This window comes from Salmo salar, chromosome 01 (assembly GCF_965601325.2).
Source record: "Salmo salar chromosome 01, fSalSal1, whole genome shotgun sequence".
Lineage (NCBI taxonomy): Eukaryota > Metazoa > Chordata > Actinopteri > Salmoniformes > Salmonidae > Salmo > Salmo salar.
The window spans coordinates 53555606-53580461 of NC_138291.1; the positions used below are offsets into that span (position 1 = coordinate 53555606).

At 42.7% G+C, this 24856-nt stretch overlaps 2 protein-coding genes across 2 annotated transcripts; one reads left to right on the top strand and one right to left on the bottom strand.

Annotated features, from left to right (window-relative positions):
* The first annotated feature begins 517 nt into the window (after window positions 1-517).
* Window positions 518-4678, top strand: LOC106604727 (thioredoxin-dependent peroxide reductase, mitochondrial). Its single transcript, XM_014199680.3, has 7 exons — window positions 518-670; window positions 1018-1132; window positions 1359-1500; window positions 1698-1833; window positions 3956-4059; window positions 4166-4331; window positions 4489-4678. Exons 1-7 carry the CDS (start codon window positions 635-637, stop codon window positions 4540-4542), a joined length of 753 nt encoding a protein of 250 aa, XP_014055155.1. The 5' UTR covers window positions 518-634; the 3' UTR covers window positions 4543-4678.
* A 761-nt stretch (window positions 4679-5439) lies between these two features.
* tm9sf3 (transmembrane 9 superfamily member 3) lies at window positions 5440-24598 on the bottom strand. Its single transcript, NM_001141728.1, is given in 15 exon segments — window positions 5440-6602; window positions 6747-6823; window positions 8727-8810; window positions 9226-9372; window positions 14114-14182; window positions 14520-14659; window positions 15431-15561; window positions 17060-17154; window positions 17261-17427; window positions 17609-17740; window positions 18155-18232; window positions 18381-18541; window positions 20829-20951; window positions 21172-21367; window positions 24459-24598. Coding segments are annotated over 15 exon segments (1764 nt in total). The 5' UTR covers window positions 24555-24598; the 3' UTR covers window positions 5440-6534.
* Window positions 24599-24856: the final 258 nt, after the last annotated feature.

Sequence of the window (24856 nt, forward strand, 5' to 3'; positions counted from 1 at the left end):
AATATTCCAGAAACTATGAGGATTTTTTATGTACCTTTTACCGTTGCTGTACCTTAGATAGGCTATTTATTGTACATATACCCAGAGACGCAACATCGCGAGACTTCCAGGAACGCTTGCGAAAAAAAACAGGCCGGGTTTTGAGAAGTCAATGAGAGAAGTGAAAAAAATCTTACTTATTTGATAAATCTAAAGGCACAACCTAGATCCAAGCCAATGTCTTAAGTAATTAAGCATGTTGTTTTCATTCAAAACAACTTTATATCGAAGAGGTGCCTTTAAATTGACGACATGTACATGCGCAGTTCGCTTGAGACGACCGTTAGACCTGACGGTGTTTCTACGCATGAGCTTTGCTAGTCAACAAGTGTGGTCGGGGATTTCTACCTGGAGAAGCCGTTTTAGCCTATCTTTATACTGTATTCTCTTTGTCAGGGCCATGTGATTTTCTGCAGTGAGTGTCCTCTCTCCTCATTCTCAAAACACATTGGAGGAGGTCAGAGGGGAGGGACCTCTGGCTTTCTCATCCAATGGGTTTTGAGAAGGAGAGGCGCGCGCGGACGCTAGAAGTATGCAAATTGAGGCCTTCGTATCCAGTAATGCAATTTAGCCTCTGCTCTTGTCAATATACAAAATGGCAGCCACCATTGGGAGACTATTAAAGACCTCTGTAAGTTCCTTCTGAAATAGTTTTATGTTACAAAGTTACCAGTATTAGTGGGCTGCATTGAAATACAAACGGTATAATAGCAATTTATAATTTCGTTGTAGCTATATAAATTGGCAATGCGAATTGGACGAAGATTTGCAAAAAGTCTCAACTGAGCTTGACGGGAACGTCACTGATTTTATTCAGGACAAATCCCTCTGCCCAAATAAAGATTTACAGCTAATGCCAAATTTTAAGTAAAAACTCTAAATATACAATCACTGATTATACTAACGGTAGCGCCAATAATAACGGTTGTTGTCACGAAGTGCAATTTCCCTCTCTAACGTTATCCCCTCCCCATTAAGGCAAAGGTTGCATCTGGAGGACTGAAAGTATCAGCCTCGCCACGTGGAAATTCAGTGAGCAAGGCCTCAAGAATTTTGATCTGTCCTGTGCTGCAGAAAACCTGTTTCTCCACCAGTATGTATAGACCATGGACAGGGAATGTGATATGAAGTTGATCAAAGTGAGGGAGGATGCAACAATTATGCATATTAAATTGCATTCCCAAAACACATTCAGTAACTGCTGAACAACTTTATACAATTATATTAAAGTCATGCAATAAAGTAAATGTTATAAAAAAAAATGTAATTCACCTAAATATAGAATCCACTTTATTCATTTAATATCTTTCTCCCAATAGGTACAGCTGGATGGGCTCCTGCTGTCACTCAGCACGCACCACATTTTAAAGCTACAGCTGTCCACAATGGCGAGTTCAAGGAGATGAGCCTAGATGACTTTAAGGGCAAATACCTGGTCCTTTTCTTCTACCCTCTCGATTTGTGAGTTGCACTATTCCCTTGGAAAGACAAGAATGGATTGCTGTGTTTAGCTGCATGTCGTGTACGGTCCACCATCCTTGACTTTATTAATCTTTAGAATTATTTAACGGGCTATGCTCTTTGCACTACAGATACCTAAGCAGGAGATGGTGGATGTGACATTTTATTCAGAAACATTTTTTTCTTTCTCATTACAGCACGTTTGTTTGTCCGACAGAGATCATCTCATTCAGTGACAAGGCCAGCGAGTTCCATGACATCAACTGTGAAGTGGTGGGCGTGTCGGTGGATTCGCACTTCACCCACCTGGCATGGATAAAAACCCCTCGCAAGGTACAGTGGGTGTACCTAGGGTAGTATTCCAGACATACAGAAATCATTCCATATACATTACCAGTCTAAAGTTTGGACACACGTACTCATTCCAGGATTTTTCTTTATTTTTACTATTTACTACATTGTGGAATAATAGTGAAGACATCAAAACTATGAAATAACACATGGAATCATGTAGTAACCAAAAAAGTGTTAGATTTTAGATTCTTCAAAGTAGCCACCCTTTGCCTTGATGACAGCTTTGCACAGTCTTGGCATTCTCTCAACCACCTTCATGAGGTAGTTACCTGGAATGCTTTTTCAACCGTCTTGAAGGAGTTCCCACATATGCTGAGCACTTGTTGGCTGCTTTTCCTTCACTCTGCAGTCCAAACCATCGCAATTGGTTTGAGGTTGGGTGATTGTAGAGGCCAGGTTATCTGATGCAGCACTCCATCACATTCCATCTTGGTCAAATAGCCCTTACACAGCCTGGAGGTGTGTTGAGTCATTGTACTGTTGAGAAATAAATGATAGTCCCACTAAGCGTAAAACAGATGGGATGGCGTATCGTTGTGGTAGCCATGCTGGTTAAGTGTGCCTTGAATTCGAAATAAGTCAGTGTCACCAGCAAAGCACTCCCACATCATCACACTTCCTCCTCCATGCTTCACGGAGGAAACCACACATGCAGTTGGAACCAAAAATCTTAAATTTAGACTCATCAGACCAAAGGATAGATTTCCACCAGTCTAATGTCCATTGCTCGTGTTTCTTGGCCCAAGCAAATCTCTTATTATTATTGGTGTCCTTTCATAGTGTTTTTTTTGCTGCAATTAAAAAAAATTAAAACCTTTTATTTAACTAGGCAAGTAAGTTAAGAACAAATTATTTAAAAATGACAGCCTACCCTGGCCAAACCCTCCCCTAACCCGTACGACGCTGGACCAATTGTGCACCGCCCAATGGACTCCTGATACAGCCCGGGATCGAACCAGGGTATGGTCTGTAGTGACGCCTCTAGCAATGAGATGCAGTGCCTTAGACTGCTCTGAGAAGCATTTATTTGGTCTGTAATTTCTGAGGCTGGTAACTCTAATGAACTTATCCTCTGCAGCAGAGGTAACTCTGGGTTTTCCATGAGAGCTAGTTTAATCATAGTGCTTTATGGTTTTTGCGACTGCACTTGAAGAAAACTTTCGAGAAATGTTCCGTATTGACTGACCTTCATGTCTTAAAATAATGATGGACTGTCGTTTCTCTTTGCTTATTTGAGCTGTTCTTGCCATAATATGGACTTGGTCTTTTACCAAATAGGGCTATCTTCTGTATACCACCCCTACCTTGTCACAACAACTGATTGGCTCAAACACATTAAGGAAAGAAATTCCACAAATTAACATTTAACAAGGCACACCTGTTAATTTCCCCCCCCCCCCCCCCCCCCCTTAAAAGATTTAGATGCACTATTGTAAAGTGGTTGTTCCACTGGATATCATAAGGTGAATGCACCAATTTGTAAGTCGCTCTGGATAAGAGCGTCTGCTAAATGACTTAAATGTAATAATAAAATGTAATGAATTGAAATGCATTCCAGGTGACTACCTCATGAAGCTGGTTGAGAGAATGCCAAGACTGTTTAAAGCTGTCATCAAGGCAAAGGGTGGCTACTTTGAAGAATTTGTTTAACACTTTGTTGGTTACTACATGATTCCATACGTGTTATTTAATAGTTTGTCTTCACTATTATTCTACAATGTAGGAAAAAAACAACAACCTTGGAATGAGTATATGTATCTAAACTTTTGACTGGTACTGTACATAGACATTTTCCCATAGACATACAGACATTAAGCCTGGCAGGTTGGAGCATTGGGCCAGTAACCGAAAGGTTGCTGGATCAAATCCCCGATCTTACAAGGAAAAAAATGTGTCATTCTGACCTTGAGCAAGGCAGTTAGCCGACTGTTCCCCGGGCGCCGAAGACGTCGATTTAAGACAGCCCTCCGTACCTCCGATTCAGAGGGGTTGGGTTAAATGCGTAAGGCACATTTCAGTTGTACAACTGACTAGGTTGTCCCCCTTTCCCTTTATTACATACACACAGTGCTAATAAATTGTCTTGGTGTCTTGTTCTCAGGCTGGAGGTTTGGGTGACATCCACATCCCCCTGCTGGCAGACCTCAACAAACAGGTGTCCAGAGACTATGGCATACTTCTGGAGGGTCCTGGCATTGCACTGAGGTACTGTGCATTCCAAATGGCAACCTATTCCCAATAGTTTAACACAGAATTGTATGTATTTCTACTATGATATTGAGTAGTTATACATTGTCTGTTTGTCCATTAGGGGACTGTTTATCATTGATCCAAATGGTGTGGTGAAGCACATGAGCGTCAACGACCTGCCAGTGGGCCGCTGTGTGGACGAGACCCTGCGTCTGGTGAGGGCCTTCCAGTTTGTGGAGACTCACGGTGAAGTGTGCCCTGCTAGCTGGACCCCTGACTCTCCTACGGTGAGGCCACTCTCTTTCACTACCCTGCCAGGGCCTCAGACAACTAAAATGAATACAAGCACCAAAATATGAGTAGCAAGGACTTTGTCTTGGTCTCCCATCAGTACATTGTTTTTGGATGATCAGTTTGCTTACTATGCAAGTTTTTGTTTTTCAGATCAAGCCAACTCCAGAAGGTTCAAAGGAGTACTTTGAGAAAGTCAACGACTAGAGGACACACTTCACAGCTTTAATAAATCAAATTAATTATCCAGAATTGAGAAGAAAAAAAAACAATATACCAAATACTTTCCATTACAGATTAGTTTTAAAGTAGATGGAAATAAAGATTTTGAAGTGGTCAGTTATCTGAGTTGAAACATTTCATCCTGTTCACTAGCTTCTATTTCTTACAAGCAATTCACTGTGATCACATTGCAAGTATTGAGAGCCTACACGTTTGTTTTAAAATAATGAATGGTCCTAACATTGCAAAGAGCGTCAAGAGTTTCAAGGGTCTGTTTGACAGTATCAAAATAAGCAAAGGGGGGGGGGGGGGGGAACACCCATCACACACTTTTCAATCAATAAAATTAAACTGATCATACATAAAGATTGTATTTTCCCCAAACAGTGTTAAGAGACCGTTCCTACCGTGTCTTGATAGTTGAAAAAACAAAAAGCAGTTACGAGATTTAAAAGCCAGACAACTTAACCTTCATTTACAAACCATTCCTATATAAGCTCTGTACATAGTTTTTTTTTTACAGCAAATTAATATGCAGGTTTAAAATGTCTTGACATATGGTACACATCAACTTCAGTGGATGTAAAATTTGAAAAAGGCATTGCAACTTCTCATACATTTAAGGTACATACTGTATTTACACATAGGGGGAGCATTAAATACTCCGCAGCACTGTACGTAGCTAAGTGTACTTCACTTTGTACAGTACGTTTGCGGCAACTTGGCACAATCGCCTCATTTCATCTGACATTCAATGTTTCAGGTTGTGAGGGACATGTCTGACCAAAGAACAGAGCCCTTTAAAGCTTTAAATAATCCATAAAACCAAATAGTGTCAGTTTGTCAATGTCACCCCTTTCTGCAAGCAGCCAGCACAAAGTCAGCGACAAACTTTTTTTTTATTATTATTGCTACAACCAGGGAAAGTGAGAAACTGCCAAAAAAAAGCAGAATTTGATGAGCATATGGTTTGATGGAAACGTCATGCAATATGTAACAGCGCCACCCCAAGCACCAAACCCAAGAGACAAAACGAAATATATTTTTGCTTATAACTGAATCATTTGTAAAAAAAAAAAAAAAAAATACCTGTAGTAAATCTGTACAACCAAAATACATTTGGGATCTACATCTAAAGTTACATTAAGGTTATATACACTTTTCCCCCCATCCATATTATCTTTCACAAGTAGTCTTCATTCAAACCCTACCATTATGAAAACAGCCTAAACAGGAAATTGGATCACATCAAACATCCATTTAAAACGTAACTCAAAACCAACTGTTGATCACACCTTCCTTTCCTGAATGTTTTTTTTTCTCCATATGTACAGCAAACAAATTTATTGGGTGGCTGGTTGTAAAACTACTGCATTTGGAAATGAGAGAATTGTCCAAATATGGGAATGGCTCCAACTCAGATAAGTTAGTATAACATCCAGTTATTGAATGTAAAAATTGTCTAGTGTAGCTGGTAAAAATTGAATGTAGAAGCCAGAATAAAATAATATTTCATCCAGAGTGACTCAGGAATACAAAATAGAATCAGGTCAGAGCATGAACAAACCCAACTCTTCAATATTCTAATACAATAGAACAAAGGCTTTCAATATGGCCTCTTCACTGAAGAGAGCTAGACTATTCCATCAATAAAGATCTTTATGTTCTCTGGTGGCGGGTGGGACTGGATTGGAAAGGGGAAGCCATGTTACGTTTTGAAGAACATCTGCTTCAGAACATTGATTGAATGCAATTGATAAAAACAGAACCGATGTTAATGTTTTCTTTTTCCTGCAGTTTTTTTTTGCTCTAGTACACTCTTTTGCAACATTGAAATGAATTCAGAAATGGGAAAAACTACATTTGTACAAATTGAGATACCACAATCTCTTTTTGCAAAAGAAACGACTTGTGCCCGCTTCTGTTGGGGAGAGCTTCAGCTGATCCTTGGATCCCTTGTTGCTGCTTGCGACTGTCCTAGTCAATTTTCACATTTGTGTAGATCTTCCTCACGAAGGCACTTGTTCCCACATACCCAACGGCTCCTACAAAAGAAAGATGTTACAAGAGTGTCATTGCATCAATAACCACACATGCTTTGCACTCGTTTGAGAATTTAAAAGTGTTTACGAAGTAACAGTCACAATACTTTGATCAAAACAGATGCTGTGAATAGAAGTTGAACCTACCACACATGATTCCGAGAGACGTACTGAATACTGCCATGTAGCCAAAGTAAAAGGACGTCTGGAACAGACCATACATCCTGAATTGTGGGACAAAACAACTGTCAGCAGGCAGTGGTAGAAAAAGTACTCAATTGTCATACTTGAGTAAAAGTAAAGATACCTTAACAGAAAATCACTCAAGTAAAAGTCACCGAGTATTATACTACTCAAGTCTAAAAGCATTTGGTTTTAAATGTACGTAAGTATCAAAAGTAAAAGTTCAAATGGCATTTTTTTTTTATTGACGGATAACCAGGGGCACACTCCAACACTCAATTTACAAACGAAGCATGTGTGTTAAGTGAGTCTGCCAGATCAGAGGCAGTAGGGATGACCAGGGATGTTCTCTTGATAAGTATGTGAATTACAATTTTCCTGTCAAAATGTAACAAGTACTTTTGGGTGTCAGGGACAATGCATTAAAAAGTATTATTTTCTTTAGGAATGTAGTGAAGTAAAAGTATAAAAATACAAAAATAGTACAGATACCCCAAAAAACTACTTCAGTACTTTACACCACTGGTCAGCGGAAGTAATACACAGGAAGACACTAGTGTCACGATACCAGAATTTTAACTTCGATACCAGGTTTAGTATCACAATACTCAATACCACAAAAAAAATATGTATTAGTCAAAGTTACAGAATGGCACATGTTCCAGACAAACTAAGCTACTGCGCTGTTCAATCGTTGGGCATCTGAGAAAAATATAATTACATCTGAAATATGTTGTCCATTAATGACAGCCACGTATTCACCAATTATACAATCAATTTTACTTTAGTAAATACAATCAAACTACAAAACGGTAATCATTTGAATGGGAGATCTCTTGATAAACTGGGTAAACCAAGATTTAGCCTAGGTCTATTCGCAATATAGGCGAATGCATATTATTCAATAGCAGTATATGCATGCATTGAATTTTTAAGCTTGTTTTAGCTGATTTCATGGGGCTATAGATGAGAACCTTCCATTTAGGACACATTTTTATTGGCAACTGCTAGAACATATTTTATTGTACTGATCAACAACATTTGCATAGAACAAGCAATCTCTATTCAAAATGTGTGTGCTGTCTAAGAAATTAATGATGTTATTGGTGAGGCAGAATGTGGCTGTAGAATCTGACTGGCTATGGAATCTAGACGGGAAGCAAAGGAAGACGAACAAGTTAATTTGTTTTTGGTGGCGAGGGAGATGAAGTGAATTAATAGTATGATTAGTCAGCTTTGAAATCAGCATTTTTGCATTATGGTTTGCATATCACAAACAAAGTACTAGGGTAGTGAATTCAGTTGAAAGTTAGCCTACAATTGAATGCTGAACACCATCGGTTTTCTCTTGCATTGTAAAAGTGTTCTAGCCTGTTTAGACAATGTTTTGCGAACAGTAACGAACAGTTTCAACATTTCTACGTGCCGTGTTGCATTATTCAATTGTGTAAACGTCTGTGCAGCATGAGTGAGGACTGGGGAGCTAATTAAGCCCAGACAGCTCTAACAATGAGTGAGTAGGTGGAGCAAGCACTATGCTCTTCACGCTATAAAGGGGCTGCGGTGATAGATTTGATCCTGTCAATCACGTGTGGCACATTTGAAAGAAGTACTGAACCGTTTTTTTTTTTGTATCGGAAATGTACCGAAGTTTCAGTATACCGTGGAGAGAAATGTTTGCAAATTTTAATCATACGAGTGAAAGTGACTAACAAAATCAATGGGGGTCCCCCCCTATTCGATTCAAACTGGTGAGGGCCCCAAAAGGTAAAACAATTAAATTGCATTTGTACATTTTTTTATACTTGTATTCATTTTTAGTAAACGAATAACAACCTTCCCTTATGACAGAATGCACTGGGGCTAGTCTTTACGGTCAACAGATTATTCACTTCAGTTGTGTACAAATGTGTTTTAAATAACAAAATGGATTTTGGAACTCACTTTGTTTTGAAGAAATAGTAGTAAAAGGAGTACATGTAAACATAAACTGCAGTGGATGCAGCAGAGAGAAAGCTTGTCCATTGCCTGAGTGGAGAAAAAAAGAAAGAATTTAATTGAAAAGCACAGATGCAACATCCTCAGGCTGAATATTACAGTAACGCTGGTGTTAAGGTTTGTTCCTGAATTTAGCTGTGTTATAGTCCTAAAGCTAGCCATGTTTAATATCCATTAAATTGTTGGGCATCTAGGAAGTCAATTTAGTATGCAACTTTCTTTTTATAAAGTTTACCATCCCGTTAGTCAGCACCTAAAATTTTGGGGTGTGCATCAGCTCATGCTTTTTAATAGTTTTAAAGCTAGCCATGTAATTATATACTTACTTAGGCCTAATCACACAGTGGTGTACAAGGTCCCTCATTTAATTAATGTAATGAATTAATTTAATGTCTCTACAATTACATGATTCAAGTAAATACATTGCTGGTTATCTTTCACTCACCATCTGTAGTCCTCAGCATTGAGGAGGAAGTAAGTACAGACAATTGTGACACACACAGTGACAATGCAGAGGATAACCAGGACCAGCATCATGAACCCGTACACGTAGTAGATCTTGTAGGCCCAAAATGAAGTGAAAATGAAGTACCTGTAAAATAAGCAAACAATGGTCTTACGCACAGGTCTTATTTGGTGAATTATCGACCTGCTAAATGCTGATATGCAGTGCAGTCGGAAAGTATTCAGACCCCTAGACTTTCCACTTTGTTACATTAGCCTTATTTTAAAATGTAATTGTTCTCCCCCCCCCCCCCTCATCAAATCAACAATACCCCATAATGGCAAAGCAAAAACACATTTAGAAATGTGTGGCTCAGTTGGTAGAGCATGGTGTTTGCAACGCCAGGGTTGTGGGTTCGATTCCCACGGGGGACCAGTATGGGGAAAAATTTTAAAAAAAAATAAATGTATGCATTCACTACTGTAAGTCGCTCTGGATAAGAGTGTCTGCTAAATGACTGAAATGTAAATGAAATGTAAACTGAAATCTTTCATTTTCATAAGTATTCAGACCCTTTACTCAGCACTTTGAAGCACCATTGGCAGCGATTACAGCCTCAAGTCGTCTTAGGTACGACACGACAAGCTTGGCACACCTGTATTTGGGGACTTTATCCCATTCTTCTCAGCAGAACCTCTCAAGCTCAGTCAGGTTGGCTGCACAGCCATTTTCAGTTCTCTTCAGAGATGTTTGATTGGGTTCAAGTCCAGGCTCTGGCTGGGCCACTCGAGGACATTCAGAGACTTGTCCCGAAGCCACTCCTGTGTTGTGTTGTTGGAAGGTAAACCTTCAACCCAGTCTAAGATCCTGAGCGCTCTGGAGGAGTTTTTCATCAAGGATCTCTACTTTCCCTTGATCTTGACTAATTGTGCCAGGTTCCTCCAAACCTGACATTTGGCATTCAGACCCAAGTTCAATCTTGGTTTCATCAGACCAGAGAATCTTGTTTCTTATGGTCAGAGTCCTTTAGGTGCCTTTTGGCAACCTCCAAGCAGGCTGTCACGTGCCTTTTACTGAGGAGTGGCTTCCGTCTGGCCATTACCATAAAGGCCTGATTGGTGGAGTGCTGCAGAGATGGGAGAACGTTCCAGAAGGACAACAAGCGCTGTCAGAGTGACCATTGGGTTCTTGGTCACCTCCCTGACCAAGGCCCTTCTCCCCGATTGTTCAGTTTGGCCAGGCAGCCAGCTCTAGGAAGAGTCTTGGTGGGTCCAAAATTCTTCCATTTAAGAATGATGAAGGTCACTGTGTTCTTGGGGATCTTCAATGCCGCAGAAATGTTTTGGTACACTTCCCTAGATTTGTGCCTTGGCACAATCCTGTCTCGGAGCTCTACGGACAATTCCTTCAACATCATGGCTTGGTTTTTGCTCTGACATGCACTGTCTACTGTGGGACCTTACATAGACGGGTGTGTGCGGGCGTGCGCCTTTCCAAATCATGTCCAATCAATTGAATTTAGCACAAGTGGACTCCAATCAAGTTGTAGAAAAATATCAAGGATGATCAACAGAAACCGGATGCACCGGAGCTAAATTTCAAAGTCTCTTAGCAAAGTGTCTGAATACTTTTTTGGTTGCAAAAATGTCTAAACCTGTTCTCGCTTTGTCATTACGGGGTAGTGTGTGTAGATTGAGGATTTTTTATTAATTTAATCAATTTTAGAATAAGGCTGTAACATAACAATGTGGATAAAGTTAAGCGGTTCAAATGCACTCAGTGGTCACCAACCTTTTGACTCAAGTAATCTTGACTCAGAAAATGCAGGCAGATCTACCCCTCTGATTTAAAAACAATTCAAACATGACTTAAAACGTAAGCCTATGCAACATTAACCAATTAAAAACAGTTCTGTAGCAATGAGGTTTGTGCAACAGTTCATAAGCCCAATACATTATCACCTCATATTGGCTATGCTTGAATTGCCCTGCCAATGTTGTTCTTCACAGACCATTTTGAAATTACATTTAAAAAATGTAGGTATATGATCACACTGGTTGTATTGCTTGTGAGGCACAGGTGAGTGAGTGCTTTGTTTTACTGGACTGATGGCCTGCATCTGATGGTCAGTCTGAGGGGAGGGAGCAGCAGTTAGTGAGCAGTGAGGCTGCCTCTCACCCAACTCACCGTCCCTCAAGGGTGAAATTGCGGCCAGCAATTCAGGGCATTCCTGCATTTGCAGGAAGCCCTCTTTATACTTCCATTGGTCCATGTTTAAGTTGGGACTGGTGGGAGCGCTCCAGTAAAGCAGGTGGCGTTAATGCACAATAACGTTGAAGCCGCCGATAAACCCCACAGAAGGAGCGACACAACGGTAGCTAGCTAGCCATACAACGGTAAACGGTGTCCTTCACCCCTGCCTGTCGGGCAGTGTTCCCGCAGTTCTGTTAACGGTGAGGGCAGGTGTTCAACAGGTGGGAGCAAAATACACTATGTGCTAGCTTAGACAGCTAGAACTAAAGAGGACTCTGGATCACAGCAGGCGGGAGTGACAATGTGTGATCGCTAACTAGCAAGCTAGCTAGCACACGGTGCCGCCCTAGCCTTCCCTCTGCTGTGCTATCGGGCCAACCGGAAGCCGGTGTTCCGCCTGTTGGGCACGGTTTTATCCGGTACACAGCAGGCAGGACCGACACCGTGTGCTAGCCTCTGGGTTGGCGTCAGACGACTCTTCTCATCGTTTATAGTAATGCCCAGCCCGCCGATGTGGGTCAGGAGCATGTCTCTGTCTGACAGGTCCTGGGTCCTGGTTGGGGCCCAAATCAGCCAATCGTCCAGGTAATTGGGGATCAACAACCCTCGGGACGTGAGTGGTGTCAGGACAGCGTCCATGCTCTTTGTGAAAGTGCGGGGTGCCAAGGAGATGCCAAAAGGAAAGAACCATGAATTCGTAAACCCTCCCTTCGAAAGCGAATTGGAGGTACTGGCAATGAGCTGGGTGAATGGAAATACGCATCCCTCAGGTCCAGCGTCACAAACCACTGGTCCCTGGACACGGCCTGCAACACACGGGCTGGGGACAGCATTTGGAACCTCTGTACCTTTAAGTACCCATCGAGGTTGCGGAGGACCTTCCGTCTCTTTTTGGAACCACAAAATAAGTGGAGTAGAACCCACCTAGACGTTCTAAACTCTCGATCCTGCGGATGGCACCCTTGTCCAGCAGTGAGACGATCTCCAGACGCAGGGTTTTCTTCGAGGGGGGGCTGCTGAGGCACGCCTTTCCTCTGGCACCCCAGGCACGTCCCCACGAGGCGATGGGGCAGGAGAGGGACCCCACTGTTGTTCAAGTGCAGGTGGGTGGCGACGGTCCGTCTGCCTTGGACCCGGGCGGCGGCATGAACAGTCTCAGGGTCTCACAGTCCCTACAAACCTTATCGGTCTGCTCCAGAATGTCATTAACCCCTGTGCCAAATGTCAGCCCTGGGGTGATGGGGAGAGTGGCAAATGTGCTCTGAAGAGCAGCTGGCAGATGGGATTGGGCCAGCCAGAGATGGCGCCGGGAGGTAACCACCTCTGGAGCAGGGAAAGCAGGCGAGACACCGCCATCGCTTCCCGGAGGAGCTCCTCTGTGCCCCCCTGCAGCCGGGGAAACAGTCTGCAGAAAGGCCTGGTAAGGCGGCCAAGAGAGCAGAGGGACCCATATGTGGCTTTCAAGTCCGCATCAAATACTCGGGGGGGGGGGGGGTCCCGGCTTCAGTCGCGGGTCCGCCATATAATCTCCCGGTCCGGGAAGACCATGGCAGCTATCATGGTGTCGGGTACTCCGAGGCTGAGTGACTCCGCGCCCGCCACATAACTCCATGGTCCAATCTCTGCTTTGAGTCAGACGCGCACCCTGGCAGAGGCCCAGCTCTCCTGTAAGGCCTCGCGGAACTCAGCAGAGATGGGGACAGATGGAGAGTCATCACTGTCCACCTGTTTGATGCCCAGTGCAGTGGCTACCCGAGTGAGTAGGCCCCTCAGCCTCTCGAGCCGCTGGGGGCGATGAAGCCCCACCGCCGGCTTTGCATGGCCTGTCAGCCCCGCTCACGGTGGTGAACAGTGCCAGCATCGTCCCCCAGGAACAGCCCATTACTGGCCAACAGGGAACAGCTATCAACCTCCTGACGCAGGGCATGCACCCACCGTTCAAGGTGGTCCCAGCGGTCCAACTCCTGCCCCCGTCCAGGACTGGCAGCCGATGGGCTCTGCCTGCGGTGGCGCCGGCCACGCTTCCGGGGAGGGATACTGGGCCCAGTAGAGGGACTAACAGCTCGCTGGCGCACCACTCCTGAGGGAGGGAGCTCGTCCCCAGCCTGAGGCCGGCCGACCCACTCGCACATGGACTCCAATCAACCCAGGTAGTGCATAGACGAGGTATGCCACCATCACCATTTGCCCCGACAAGAAAGAGCTGTTTGAAAATGTTTCCCTGTCAAGAAAAACAGTGACACGGCGTGTTGAGGACATCGCAGAGAATATGGAACAACAGTTGAAAGAAAGAAATTATTTCGATTCACTTGCCCTCTGCTCAGAAGACATTTCTATATTTCTCTGCATGCTTCGTCTGGAAGTGTGTCGGACAAGTTGTAGTCTTTCAAGACAGCAATGCTCTCTGCACACAGCTTTCCCCGATACCTCAAATAAATATTTTGATGTCCACTCATGCTGGAGCGCCGTACATTCATCGGAAAAACAAATAATTAAAATAGGAACTCAAGGCTTTATCGTTGGGTTTTTCCATAGAAATGTTTGGTGATAGACAAGGATTGCCTTGGAGATCGACCGGTTGGTGACAACTGATCTAGATTATAGTGTAGTGAGGTTAATGTGAGGTAGGACTTACATTTCAATAAAAATGGAACCGAATGGAAGGATGCCTCCCAGACAGACAATGACAGCTGGCTCCATGAACCTGGAAAATGTTATACATTTACAATACAGACATTGTCACCAATAGTTTACAAATCACAGAGCTATGCAACTCCAGGCCTCAGCACTGTTTTCATTCCTCTGTTAATCCAGGACTGGTTTCAACCTGGGAAAGTAGGTATAGACTCTTTGGCCAATCAGACCTTTATTGAACTATCAACGAGAACATAAACTTAACAGTACAGTGGCTCTCAAGTAGCAAACATATCAGCACTGGGATCTTAATAAACAAACACCAATGAACGTAAAATGACAAAATGGCACACATGCATTGCTTTTAGTGCGTCGTGCTGTACAAATAAGATCATAGTCATAGATACCATTTCTTCTCAGGGATTGGCCGCGGCACTGCATTGACTCGACACGGAAAGTTGGGCTGGCCAGAGAGGTTTCTTCCCAGAATGGTCCCCACAAGGTTGAGTGGCAGGATAACAAACAAACAAATGCAGCAAACAGCCACCTGAAAACAACATGGAATGGTAGAATCCATGAGAATGCTTAAATATAGTCTGCTCTCTCATTAATCAATAAGGCCTGGGGGGGTGGCATATTGGCCATTATAATGTGGGTGGTTCGAGCCCTGAATGCTGATTGGCTGACGGTCTGATATACCACATCTGTATACCGGGTATAACAAAACATTTCTTTTTCCGTTGGTAACCAGTTTGTAATAGCAATAAGGCACCTCGGGGTTTGTGATATATGGCCAATATACCACAGCTAGGGGGTGTGTCCAGGCACTTCGCGTTGCAATGTGCATAAGAACAGCTCTTAGCCGTGGTGTATTGGCCATATACCACACCCCCTCGGGCCTTATTGCTTAAATATACCACAGCTAAGAGCGGTTCTTAAGCACAACGGGGTGCCTGGATACAGACCTTAGCTGTGGTATATTGGCCATATACCACAATCTCTAGAGGTGCCTTATTGATATAATAAATTGGTTACCAATTAACAGAATTTCTGGGGACCCCATTTTTTTGCTAGAATTTCTGCCAACCCCACCCCACATATAATGATACTACCTTTAAAAAAAACTTTTTATATCAACAAATAACCAATTTAGTACATGTTCATCTCTCGTTTCAAAATGTAAATGAACCAATAAATACATTTACTCAATAAAATTGTCATTTTCTAATTACATTTCTCAATAACATTTGTATGTTGTCCCATACAATACAACGATCAGTTCTCTTTAATATTTTGAATACCACTGCTCTAAACTCACCATTGTGCCAAAAGGGATGGCTCGGGAGGCATGGTAGTACATGGCGATGAAGTTGATGAAGAAGGCTGTCCCACACACCATGGCAGGGATCAGGAAGGCCCCGATAAACATCTGTTTAATCCATCGTCTGCCTATAGGATCAAATATAAAATTGGTTACCGTAAGGGTGCACATTATGCGTGAATGACAATCTACCATACCATGTGAAAGAGAGCGACACGGCTCTATGTAATTTACTGGTGTGTGACTCACTGACACCGCCCCTGATTAGAGGGGAATAATGCAGCCCAAGAGTTAACACACACAGAAACTTTAAAATCACACTCAAGAGAATATGAACATGGGTATGGTTTCTGTGTTCACACATCCCATGCACATATGTCCACCCACACTCAGACTGGAATAACACCATTCAGGTACTGGTAATATTTACTCCCTTAGAGAGCATGGGTCAGGCTGGCTAGCCAATCAGGACCTGGAGAGACTGCATGGCTAGAGCGTGCACAGTGGTGAGACACATGGCTATTTTTATTTTATCTTTATTTAACCAGGTAGGCAAGTTGAGAACAAGTTCTCATTACAATTGTGACCTGGCCAAGATAAGCAAAGCAGTTCGACACATACAACAACACAGAGTTACACATTGAGTAAAACAAACATACAGTCAATAATACAGTAGAAAAATAAGTCTATATACAATGTGAGCAAATGAGATGAGATAAGGGAGGTAAAGGCAAAAGGCCATGGTGGCAAAGTAAATACAATATAGCAAGTAAAACACTGGAATGGTCGATTTGTAGTGGAAGAAAGTGCAAAGTAGAAATAGAAATAATGGGGTGCAAAAGAGCAAAATAAATAAATACCGTAGGGGAAGAGGTAGTTGTTTGGGCTAAATTATAGATGGGCTATGTACAGGTGCAGTGATCTGTGAGCTGCTCTGACAGCTGGTGCTTAAAGCTAGTGAGGAAAATAAGTGTTTCCAGTTTCAGAGATTTTTGTAGTTCGTTCCAGTCATTGGCAGCAGAGAACTGGAAGGGGAGAGCAGCCAAAGGAAGAATTGGCTTTGGGGGTGACTAGAGAGATATACCTGCTGGAGCGCGTGCTACAGGTGGGTGCTGCTATGGTGACCAGTGAGCTGAGATAAGAGGGGACTTTACCTAGCAGGGTCTTGTAGATGACCTGGAGCCAGTGGGTTTGGCGACGAGTATGAAGCGAAGGCCAGCCAAATTATTTTAATGTCCGATTGGCTAAAGCCATGAGCTGGAGGAGATATTGATCTCTCATGTGAGGGGGAGAAAGGGTGAGGATGGGTGAGTCAGCCCGAACAGCTCCAGAAAGAAAATGCTCACGCTAGAAATGAGTCCCACAGCACCCTCAGGAGGGGGATTCTGTAACACCATGTGCCATTTACACATAATGACACTAACAATGTAGCCACATTTTTGTCAATAGGCATCAACCGCAGCATTCTACACCAAGTACCACAAACAGTGTTTTGACAACCCAGGCTCCATGTTCAGAAAATGTGACAATATTGTGTGTGCAAAGCTTCCCTTGCAAAGTGCAGTAATAATTGAGGTGTGATGTGTAGGAATGGAGTTTCTATTTTTAAGACAAGCCCTTACATACCTCCTTGTTTTGCATACAAACTTCCGCCAAAATAGCCATTGACAGGAGAGGTGGCAGCATACACAAAGATGGCTGTGCTCAGCATTGATCCTCTCCTGCAGAGACAAATGGGAAGCCGCAGTGTGCGTGAACACACCCACGTTAGACAGCAACGAAGAAACACTCCATTAGGTTATCCGCGGGGAGGTGCTCATCACTCACTCGGTGTACAGATCCTCAATCATGGCCACGACGATGACGATGAACGAGACCGAGAAGATCTGGCATCCAGAGCCAATAAGGGAGGAGAAGATCATGGGGTGGCTGGACGGCCGGAATACGTCTCCATGGACCTGCTTCCACCCATACTCATCCCCCAGGTCCCTGTCCTGCAGCAGGGAGAGGCGTCAAAGGTCCAGGGGTACATTAAGACAAAGGACATACAGCTAGCTAAAAAAAAAAAAAAAATCACACGAAGCCCTGGGCCTAAACTAATAAAGCAAAATCTTAAGTGCATGATGTTCAACGTGATTTTCTATCACTAATGCTACTGAGGCTATGAAACGTTACCATGTCATCCATTTCCTCCTCTTTGCTGTATCTAGCATAGTCCTTCCTTAGAGTTCTCATCAGGATCATGGACACCAGGCCAACCAAGAAGATAACCATCATGAAGGAATTGAAGATGGAAAACCAGTGAATCTAGAGAAAACACACTTTTTTTTATTACCACAGGGAATATCGCACATCCTTAGAACATGACATCCTTGAATCCCAGAATTGTTAAAGCTGCAATATGTAACTTTCTGGGTGACCCGATAAAATCCACATAGAAATATTAGCGCTTTCACTCATTGAAAGCAAATCTAAGAAGCAGTAGATATGTTCTGTGAGTGCCATTTCCATGCTTCCCGTTTGTTTAAATGGTACAATGATTCTCTACACTATACTTGCTTGTTTGGGTCACAAACTGAAATTAGGCAAACTATTAGAATTTTAGCAGCCAGGAAATGGCGGAGCAATTTCTGCATACTGCATCTTTAAAAACAGGTTGATCACCGAGTACTGTAGAGTTCAGTGCAAAATTGCATTGCTTATCTTAAAGATTGAACTTACTCTGTGTTGGAAAAAAGATGGATCGAGATACTTGTCAAATCGGTCTTCAAACTTCACATCTGACTTCTTCCACTTTACCTGTGGTAAAAGACAATTCACATCAATCCTTTGGCAAATGAGCCACGTTTGGATGCTGACGTAGAGGACTTTACTTTAAAACAATATAAAGCTCTGTGAAAGATCCAGTCCCATTTCCCATCTCTGAAAAGCAATTGCAAATACTTACCGAGTACGACATTGCAATTCGTGTGTTGGGCACAAGCTTGACTTTGCCTTCACTCGTCAGGTTGACATCAACAATTCTGTTGCCATTGAAGCCGATCTCCAATTTCTTGTAAGTCCACAGATAATGATCCTCTCCGTTTTCATCTGCCTCGCCGACAATTCCTAGAATAGAGAGAGATTAGTGCGATGAGTGCACTGCCACCAGAAATTTACCGGCAACTTGGCAAGTTTGGTGTGGAATGCAGTAACCAGATCCAGGGCTAAAGTCTATATTTATTCATACTCAGAATATGGAACTATTCCGTTGTTATAAAGACTTGGGCAAGGCCATCTGCCCCACCTCCTGTGCATACACTAACACCGAGTACAGCAAACATTAGGAACACCTTCCTAATATTGCGTTGCACACACCACCCCCCCCCCCCCCCCCCAGCCTCAATTCGTCAGGGGTTGGACTGTACAAAGTGTCAAAAGCGTTCCACAGAGATGCTGGCACATGTTGACTCCAATGCTTCCCACAGTTGTGTCAAGTTGGCTGGATGTCCTTTGGGTGGTGGACCATGCTTCATACACATAGGAAAACTGTTGAACGTGAAAAAGACGTACAAACCGATATGCCTTCAATATTTTGTCTTGCCCATTCCCCCTCTGAATAGCACACATACACAATCCATGTCTCAATTGTCTCAAGGCCTGAAAATCCTTCTTTAACCGGGCTCCTCCCCTTTATCTACACTGTGTAGATTTAACAAGTGATATCAATAAGGGATGGTAGTTTTCACCTGGTCACCTGATTCGCCATAGTCTTAATGTTTTGTATACTCTGTGTTTAAGTGTGGCTGTTTAGCCAATGAGAGGAATCTTGACAAAATATATTTGGAGCCAAATCTTTATTGGAGAGGAATAGGCTAATCTGTGTACTCGACCAATACACTGTGATGTGGAGCGGTGGCATGAAAGAGGTGTGCGTCTGGACAAGTGGCAGTCAAGGACAATCACTGGCAGTGCGTCGTGTGATGGGTTATAAATCACCAAGGGCCTGGCTGTAAAGCACGCAACGCTGCTGTCCCCAGAACTGGATAACTATTCAATGATTGACATTTTTGCCTCATCTTCTGCTCTTATTAGGCCTAGGCTTCTGTTTTAAACGATGTAGGTAGGTTGTAGCCTACATTGTGAATAATAGGCTATGGAAATAGGCCTACTCTTTCATAAGCTTTGCTCAGCTGTAAGTTCTTTTGACTTCCAATTGGACTTTTCCATCTTGATATTGTTTGCTCGATTTCACTCGTTGTCTAATAATTGTCATTCAAAATAAAGCTGGCCGAAAATGGCCTATAGACTGACTTTCCCATTTGAAAGCTGCAACTTTAGGACATTAAAACACTAGCCTATTTGGGAAATACTCTTCATAACTAACTTGTATTAATGCTTTGATAGGATATTTTAATTAGTAGGATTGGCCTTTTGGTCGTTTGATTTGCAACAGCAAGGAAGAGGGATGCATGCAGAATTTCCTTTATAGCTAATAGACTAATATTTACTGAAATGTTTTTTTTCTCAAATTACTAGCTCTGTTTTTTGTCTTGCTATGGTTTGTTCTACCCCTCTCATTATTACCTTAGGCCTATGATGGGTTCTGACTTCTAAACTTGAAATATGTTACTGGGGGAGAGAGAGGAATGCTGAGTTTACATTGTCAGAACATGTTAATGTTTTTAGGTTATTCAAAAACAACTTCAAACTTTCTGATATAGCCTAGAACTCCATTAGATAAATTAATTGTTTGATCATGAAGTAGCGCGGCGGGAGAAAGCCAGCATGCATAAAAACTGAAGTCATATCAAATGGAGAGAAAAAAAAACAAATTTAGGCTTTAAAATAATTAAGACACCGGAGTGTTCGGTAAAAATATTCAAAGAGGGGGAAAAAAACATTTTCTGACTGGACATTTTGCGCTGCTTTGGTGAAAAGCTTAGCTCTGTACATTATTCTCTTGCATTCTGTAAATTGTTTAAAACATATTTATTGAAATAGCTTATGCAGGTTATAGCAAAGGCCACCTGGCATGGCCCGGCTGGTCGCTGCCCGGTCAGCTCTACTGCGGTGCCAGTCAAGTTGAAATAAACTAGACATCGGCACGTCGACCAACCTTAGTAGGCACCATTCCATGTGAAATAACTCCATGTTTAAGAAATTCCTCATTCCAAAACTGGGACCTTTTCAATAGTAATGAACTCAGCTTTTCCATAGATAACCTTTGTCATAGTCAAACAACATCCCATAGTCAAACAACTTCCCATACCAACCAGTGAGGCAACAGATAAGCCCAGAAAAGTATGAATGAACATTTGGATGCCATATTTTCAACTGCCTCAGGGGCATAACTGATTCTCCATAACTAAATTACTGGACAAGTTGCAACAGGCGGTGCAGCAGTATCACTCACCCCAGATAGGTAGGTCATCAATGTACATTTGGTACCAATAGTGGTTTTTAATGGCATATACAAAGGCATCCCGTTTGGCTTTGTCCAGCTCGATTTCACAGTATGTTGTTTGCATGACTTCATCTGTGAGAACAAAATGAAAAAAAATAAACATTTTTTAGTATGACATAACACTACAAGACATAAAGCAAGTGTAGGCTGCTTTTGGATCTAACTTCATGCTAGGAAAGCATATAATTGACTACTCAAAATCAAACAATGCTGATAAAATAGTGACTTTGTCACTCCAGAGTCCAAGTAATTCACATAGTACAGTTGCCTGTGGGTGTAGATTTTTGTATACCTTTGAACTTAATGTCTAGGCCACTGAACTCCAGCTCGACTCCTTGCAGAGCCTCTCCTAATGTCTCATGGTAGTGGCTAATGGTCTTTTTGGTGCCCACGCAGAACGGCAGGGAGAAGTACTTGTACGTTTCTTGTCTGTTGTGGTAAGGCCCCACTGTATTCATCCATAAAACCACCTCCTCTTTATCTGTGTACTGAAAAGGGGAAGAAAACACATTAAACATGCTATAACTTACTTGTTTTGTTAGTTCTCAGATGGCTTCATTTGGTATTCCATTCAAGGATATTACAATTGTGCATTCAGGCAAATAATAACAAAAACCGCCAACATGTTAGTCTATTCCAAGCAGCCTCCATCTATCAAGCTTTCGGATAGCAGCTGTCGGTGGCAAAAATACATTGACAATGAGTCATAAAGTTACTGTTTTAATGACACCATGTCAAAACCAATCCACACGACATACAGGCATGAGGCATCAACAACGAGATGTATATTGAACTGAATACAGGTCTTTTCAACCGGAGTGAAAGCTCAAGCATGAGCAAGCACCCTTGTTAGTTGACAATCATGGGCAGAAAACAATGTAGCGACAAGGGGCTTTATCCATGTAAAAACTCACCTGATCACATTCACACTGACAACACAGCATTGGTAAGGACGTCTGCTTGCGCTGGTTGTGTAGCCAGCTATTCATTCTGCACTGAGTGCGGATGCAAAGCTTACTAGCTAGTGCTAACTGGCTATGGCACCAGTGAGGACCAAGTTGAAGCTTGCACTTGAGAACCCAAGGCATTAACAAGGCACTGTGCCTTATGCAAAGGGTTCTCACCTATAAACAAGGCTTAAATCCAATTTTTACTTGATCCAAAAATGTGGTCGGAGGCTCCATTTGGAGGGATGCAATTGAGGGCTCCGTGTAGCTCTGCATTGACATGATTGGTTGATGGTAGGTGGGGGCGGGAGGTCCTTGACAACAACAAAGCGCAAGAAGTATGAATGCCCTGACTTCTGCAGAGGCCATATCACCGTAAATGCTGTACGGCCACTACAGACGTCAAATTGACCATGCAGAGTCTTTTACCGGTAAGACCATGTGAACTACAATCCCGACGCTCTATTTTAATGTTTAGAAACGTCAATAATCACTTGCAATAGGCCTACGTTCTTTTTTACATACAATACATGGCCAGAAGTATGTGGACACCTGCTCGTCAAACATCTCATTCCAAAATCATGGGCATCAATATGGAATTGGTCCCCCCCTTTGCTGCTATAACAGCCTCCACTCTTTTGGGAAGGCTTTCCACTAGATGTTGGAACATTCCATTCAGCAACAAGATCATTAGTGAGGTATGGACCTCAGTGCACGGGGCATTGTCAGGCTGAAAGAGGAAAAAGCCTTCCCCAAACTGTTGCCACAAAGTTTGAAGCACAAAATCGTCTAGAATGTCATTGTATGCTGTAGCATTAGGATTTCCCTTCACTGGAACTAAGGGGAATAGACCGAACTATGAAAACAGCCCCAGACCATTATTCCTCCTCCAAACTTTACAGTTGGCACTGCGCAGTTGGGCAGGTAGCGTTCTCCTAGCATCCCCCAAATCCAGATTCATCTGTCGGACTGCCAGATGGGGAAGTGTGATCCATCACTCCAGAGCATGCGTTTTCAGAGTCCAATGGCAGCAAGCTTTACACTACTCTAGCAGACGCTTGGCATTGTGCATGGTGATATTAGGCTTGTGTGCAGCTGCTCAGCCATGAAAACCCATTTCATTAAGCTCCTAACAGTTTTGTGTTGACGTTGCTTCCAGAGGCAGTTTGGAACTCAGTCGTGAGTGTTGCAACCGAGGATAGACAATTTTTTACAGGCTACTTGCTTCAGTACTCGGCGGTCTCGTTCTGTGAGCTTGTGTGGCCTACCACTTTACAGCTAAGCTGTTGTCATTCCTTGACATTTCCACTTCACAATAACAGCACTTACAGTTGGCAGCACTAGCAGGGAATACATTTTACAAACTGACTTGTTGGAAAGGTGGCATCCTAGAACAGTAACACATTGAAAGTCACTGAACTCTTCAGTAAGGCCATTCTACTGCTAATGTTTGTCCATGTTGATGGCATGGCTGTGTGCTCGATTTTATACACCCGTCAGCAACAGGTGTGACTGAAACAGCCGAATGGACTAATTTGAAAGGGTGTCCACATACTTTTGGCCATGTAGGGTCTAGCAGGTTTGCACAGATCCATACTGCCGTGTGTGCGCCTCCAACCAACAAACTACACTTCCCCATTACACACAAGTTTTCAGAGGAAGCTAGATAGTTGACCACCTGTATTAATTAGCTATCTTCTGTCTGTCTTCAGTAAACAAGCGCTAACATGGAGATATGGCCGTGTGGGATCACAAACCCTATTAAAAAAGGTGTAGTAATTTAACCTTTTGTTTTTATGAAAATTATTTGTCACCGCTATGAAATACACGTCTCTTACGTTTCCAAACCAGTGCCGCAAGCGATGCGTGTTAACGTTCATACCGAGCGTCGGGGCTACTACAACACTCCCTCGGCCAGAAGATACGTTCATGAATAGACGCTGAAGGTAGTCAGCGTCTATGAAATAGGCTAGGTTGAACTTGCAAAGTTGAGAATTATTGGCTAGGTTGAAGCATAATCAAACCACCATATAGGTTACAGGTCAGAAATCAAGAGCAAAAGTATTTACTTCCAATTGTACCCTAAAACGCGGAAGGCGATTTGCTTTTGTCTTGACCATTTGATGTCCTGGTACCTAGACAGGCCTGCCGCCTGAATAACCGGATATGCAGTCTTCGCAATGACAACGTTAGTAAACTACCAACAATAGTTAACTAGCTAGGCATATTCCTAGAAGAGACATTTTTCTATATGTATTTGGCAAGCTAGCTAGATAAGTAGCTAAATAACCAAATTATATGGATGACTGGTTATGCAAAATATTCCTACCATAGGTATGCAATGAGATGTCACTTGCTAACATTAGCTAGCTAACTTTGGTCCCCTACGTTAACTTGTTCCCCAACGTTAGTTATTGTATTTATTATTTAACATTGAACGTTAACCTCATAACAATGAACTAGTTAGTTACATGCAACGATATTATTCCTCTTATCTCGCCGAGTTAAAAAAAATAATAGGCTAATCGGTTGTATCATGTAGCTACTACAGCTAGCTAACAAGCCAGAACGTCCATTATTTTCACACTACACACAAGGCTACCCATTTTTATTCGGCCTCAAATGATCTTACCGTGTGTTCGTGTTCATCTGCCTCGATCGGCATTAATATCTCGGCAACCGAGAGAAAGACCACCACTGCAATCTTCCACCTGGAAGACCCCATCATTTTCTGGGAAAGTTTGCAGATTTGGGATGTTAGCTTTGTTAATGCTATCCCACCTTCTTCCTGGTTGTACGACAGTGGCAGTTTTTCAGGATGCTCTCATACGCATATGGCGTAAATTGCCTCGCATCGCATCGCATTCGCTTGTGATTGATGCAGACATGTCACATGGTTTGAAATCTCAAATCAAATCGAAGACGGTGAACAAATAGTTGAATAATGGAACTCTGGTTTCTACACTGTCCGCAACTTTCAGCCACGTCATCCGACTGTAAGTATTAGAACTGCCTCACCTTTGGGGGCAT

Coding starts and splice junctions, on each gene's coding strand:
- LOC106604727 (XM_014199680.3), top strand. CDS start 635: ATGGCAGCCACCATTGGGAGACTATTAAAGACCTCT. Junction 1,133..1,358: donor GAAAACCTGTTTCTCCACCA/GTATGTATAGAC, acceptor TTCTCCCAATAG/GTACAGCTGGATGGGCTCCT. Junction 1,501..1,697: donor TTCTTCTACCCTCTCGATTT/GTGAGTTGCACT, acceptor TTCTCATTACAG/CACGTTTGTTTGTCCGACAG.